The sequence below is a fragment of the Punica granatum genome, chromosome 2 (assembly GCF_007655135.1).
Source record: "Punica granatum isolate Tunisia-2019 chromosome 2, ASM765513v2, whole genome shotgun sequence".
NCBI classification, from domain to species: domain Eukaryota; kingdom Viridiplantae; phylum Streptophyta; class Magnoliopsida; order Myrtales; family Lythraceae; genus Punica; species Punica granatum.
The window spans coordinates 30,308,499-30,312,854 of record NC_045128.1 but is presented as its reverse complement, the minus strand read 5'-3'; the positions used below and the strand labels follow the sequence as shown (position 1 = coordinate 30,312,854).

The window sequence follows — 4,356 nt, the reverse complement described above, 5'->3', positions numbered from 1 at the left end:
ATAGTTCACAGAAGACGAAGATGACCCTAGGCCCAAGCCAAAGAGCCCACCCTAAAAAATAAAAAAACGAACGCAATTATATAAGCATGCAAGATGCAGATTGTTTCTTTTTTTTTTTTTGGGTAAGGAGATGCATATTGCTTTTGATAGTATAAAAATCTCAATATTGCAACGACCCGTACGATTTACTTTAAAATACTTTTTTTTCGCATTTTATTTTAATTCAAGAAGCAAATTCTTTTTTGGGAAACTCTTATGTTCGTCTTTTTGCTAGGTTGTAATTCACACATGCCCTTTTAGGAAAATGGACTAATTGGCCCTTTATTTGCTATGCTTCATTCCGCCTAACATATGGGCCGATCCGATTGCCCAGATAACGATCCGACAATCGTCGAGTCGGGTCCAAAACCGGGCAGTGCGCCTATCCTTTTTACCATTTTACCCCTCTCCTCCTTTCCCTCCTTCGGCTCCATTCCAAACATTGCAGAGAGCTCTCCTTCACAGTTCACAGTGCTCAGCTCTCACTAGAGAGGGAGAGAGTTGCGGTGAGGCTTAGCTTCAATGGAGGCTGTGTTCAATCTCGACAACCAAGTCGGCTCAGTTGAAGGTATTTCACTCACCTCTTGCTATTGCTTCCGTTCTGTTTCAGTTGACGTTCTTCGTTTTCTCAACCCACAAATTCGGGCGTGGGCGTGGGCGTGGGCGTGGTGAAATTGGAGGTTTTTCCCTTCATTTCAAGGACTTTAATCCCTCAATTCGTGGCCTTTCATTCGCTGCTGAAAGCCTGCCTCCGTTGATAGGTCTATCGAGGTGGTCAGACATGAAGCATTGCGTTTTTAGGGTTTATTGTGGCCTGAATGCGCACCAAAGATTATGAGAACTCGTGCTCTCTCGGGGAAACAAACCGAGCAAATCTGCAAAGTGCATTAGCTAAATCATATTTGTGAAATGACATTCCCGATGTTGTTTGGAGTTTGCTGCTGGTTATGTGTAAGGATGAATTGGTGATTGATCAAGTCCTGCTCGGTTTTTATTGGGATTTCAGGGAATAACATAGCGGGAGAGAAATTGTTGAACCGGGAATCCATCAGTTGTGCCCCGAGGAAAAAGTTAGCTGACATTAGCAACGTGGCTCAGCAAACGAAACAAGCCAAGCAAGCTGTGAAGTCGAGCACTATTCTACTTCAAAAGAATGAGCAGATTGAGAGGCTTCAGAAGGTTGGCAACATAGCATCAATGTATACTTATGTTTCATGCCTCGACATCCAATTCTCTTAAAGCACATTTCTTGCCACTTATCTTGCTGGGATCCTTTCCGTTCTTGTCAGGAAAACATCGTGCTGACTAAAGCTCTTGCAGACAGGAAGTATCCTTTTCGTCTGATCGGGACTAGGCTTTCCTTTTGACATTTCACTTCCATGTCAGTTTTCTTAATTCCAGTTCACAGTAGGATCATTGATGTGGGGGCAATCGAGCTGCAGAAACTGAGAAATGATTTGCAGAAAGTGCAGGAGAAGAACCTGCAACTTGCGCAAGCAAACAATCAGATGCTAGCGGTAGTCTACATCTCATTCTTTTCATTTCTCATCAGCTGCTTCACTTCGTTTAGTAGAATAATCAGTTTATATGAGATTGATGATCTGCATTTTTTGTTCCTTTTAAATTTAGGAACTTAATTCAGGAAAAGACAAGGTGAGTCACTTCACTTTAACTTTGTATTGATCAATTTGAGCCGATTTTGTCATGCTTACAAGCAGCTTTGAGCTAACAACAATTTTGTCCTTTCCCTTTATCTTTTTCTAGATAAAACTGCTTCAGCATGAACTGGATTGCAAAAATTGCTTGCTCAAAGTGAGGCAGTTTGAGTTGAAGGTTTGCTTGACTAGTGCATAGTTTATTCTGTGCGTGATAATGTCTAGCAGAACAAACTTTGACCTCCCCGTGCTTCTGTTTTCCCAGGAGAAAGCTAAATCAGGAACATGCCATTTTAATGCGAGTGAGGTGATAAATAACCTTCTTAATGGCAGTGCTGCTAGTATCGACTTGGAAGTATCATAATAATTTGCATTCTCGACTGATTCTTTTCACAGGCAAGAGATGAAACCGTCAAGCCTAACGATGCAGGGGAATTCTCTCAAGCTGGCAAGCCTTGTAATACTTGTCGGAGGCAGCAGCAGAGGAATCAATGTAATTCATGGGCTGAATATTTCTTTGTTAGATGTTTCCATTTTATTTTAACTGAACACTCTCGAATGACAAAATGTATGCAGCATTGAACTCTAATTCAGCTGAACTTGTCCAAGCTGAGGAGAAAGTCAGCAAGAAAAGGTTATTTATGCTTTTGTTGTTCTTTTTTTTTTGAGTTTTTGAGCCAGTTATTAATAGGATGCATTGTTGTGTTCTTTTTCAAATTTTTTCTGTCAAAGAAATCAGAATGTTTGTTAAAGGACATGTTGCATCCTAAACAGGCCATGCAAGAGAAGGCAATCTGCTAGGTTTAGGTCTGAAGAAGCAGGATTATGTGCAGTGTCCCTCGAGATGGGGGATTCCAAGGGTAGCATCTCGAATGAATGTGCGGAGCCTCTCAAAGAAAATTGTCCAGCACCGTCAACCTCATCAATGGAAAAGGAACATGAAGAGAAAAATGCTGCTAATGTTGAAAACCAAGCACATCCAAGATCATCTCTAGGGAGACCTTTGCGACGAGCTGCTGAGAAGGTCCAGTCTTACAAGGAAATTCCTCTTAATGTGAAGATGCGCCGGGAAGTGTAAGTTTTTTTGTTGTCCCTGCTAATGCCGTTCTTTTCTTCTTTGTATGTCCTGCTATATTGATCTAAGTTTCACATGACAGGAAAAAAAAAAAAAAGAAATCCATCTTGTAGATAAATAGTTTAGAAATGACAAGATATCCCTGTGTTTGGTGCAACCCCGTGTGTAATACTAGCACTGCTACAATTCGTGATGGGAAATTGGGAATGGATTTCATTTTTATTATGGCTGATCTCCGAATCGTTGCGACTCTTTAACTTTTAATGTATGGATATGGAAGTCCATTTGGGGTATGGATCCATCCTACCTGGCCAAATGTTCAGATTAGGCGCATATATAGTCGAGTCAGAGTGCTGCCAAACACTGCCAAATATGAGCTTAGCTCGATGAATCGAGCTCTCTGATCATACATCATTTTTAAGGATTGAGCTTGGCTCAGAGGGGTATTTGACTGCCAAGAGCTCGGCTCGACTCAACTCAATTAGTTTGACTTGGCTGCCAAATTAACTCCCAGTCCCAGCCCAAGATCGAAAGCTCCTGCATTGTTTTGTCTCGGAAATGCGTGTATGGGGGATGATACAGGCCTCTGGAAGCAGAGGGTTAGGCCGTTGCCTGGGCGTAGCCCCATTTACCATCAACTCCTTAAGTAACTACTGTGAATAATAATGTCAAGTGTGCACAGTTGATTGACGTATCTCGATGATGGTAAAATTGATCGGTCGGGCCCGATTTGTGTCGGGCAATAGTGGGACTCCACTCAAAAGGCATTTGTTAGACAATGGGAGTTACTATGTTAAAAGAATATGATACATGAATGTGGTCCACCTGAACATATCGCTCATGTACATTTTGAACGCTTAATAGTACATAATCAAAAGTTGAGAGCAAACTAAAATTTCCTCTCTCTCAAAGCAATAATTTATTGTGTCAAATGACATGCAGCCCTGGTCGACGTATTCGTACATGTGATAGTTCCTCCCTTCCCGTACCAGTAGCGGTGGTTCCGATGGCTTCTGCTGCCATCGGTGAAGAAAACTGCTATCAAATGCATGCGGACATCATTTCTGACTGTCGGACAGTGAAGGGCTCGACCACCGAGAAGTACTCTAAACTCTGCCTATTATATTATTGCTTTCGAACCCATGGCAACCATGCCACGGGCAAAAGGAAGATCGTGCCCTCAAGATGGTCCAATCTGCCAGTTAAATATTACCAAATACTGTAAGTTTTTTCGGTTATAAGAGATGTTCATGAATCTATTACAATAAAATAAAAATCCTAATAACTAATCAAATGACATTGGTAGTCTAGGCACATATATCAAACTTGAAACCTCTTAATTACGAGACAAGAGCGTGCATCATCATGCTACAACTTCTTTAATTACATGACTTTTTTTTTCTTTTGGCTTAAAGCTCAGGTAATGTTGGCAAAACAACAGTTGAGGATTCTTTTGATGTAGCTTTTAGTTAACCAAGATATTACTTCTTATATTTCCAATTTATAAGAGCCACTAAAATAAGGATGTGATCGTAAATCTAACGAAATAATTACCCAATTTTTTTCCACCCCTTTCTCCCTCTCCCA

The 4,356-nt window shown here is 41.0% G+C and overlaps 1 protein-coding gene across 3 annotated transcripts; it reads left to right on the top strand.

Moving 5' to 3' along the window:
- The first annotated feature begins 450 nt into the window (after positions 1-450).
- On the top strand, positions 451-4,120 carry LOC116194291 (SHUGOSHIN 1-like). Of its 3 annotated transcripts, none has more exons than XM_031523066.1 (11): positions 451-607; positions 1,046-1,218; positions 1,329-1,366; positions 1,448-1,556; positions 1,669-1,692; positions 1,804-1,851; positions 1,960-2,001; positions 2,091-2,187; positions 2,271-2,328; positions 2,469-2,768; positions 3,712-4,120. In XM_031523066.1, exons 1-11 carry the CDS (start codon positions 562-564, stop codon positions 3,992-3,994), a joined length of 1,218 nt encoding a protein of 405 aa, XP_031378926.1. In that variant the 5' UTR covers positions 451-561; the 3' UTR covers positions 3,995-4,120. The 3 variants fall into 3 exon arrangements, with proteins under 3 accessions (XP_031378926.1, XP_031378925.1, XP_031378927.1); XM_031523065.1 differs by having other exon boundaries at positions 1,804-1,872; XM_031523067.1 differs by lacking the exon at positions 3,712-4,120 and adding an exon at positions 2,852-3,001 and having other exon boundaries at positions 1,804-1,872.
- Positions 4,121-4,356: the final 236 nt, after the last annotated feature.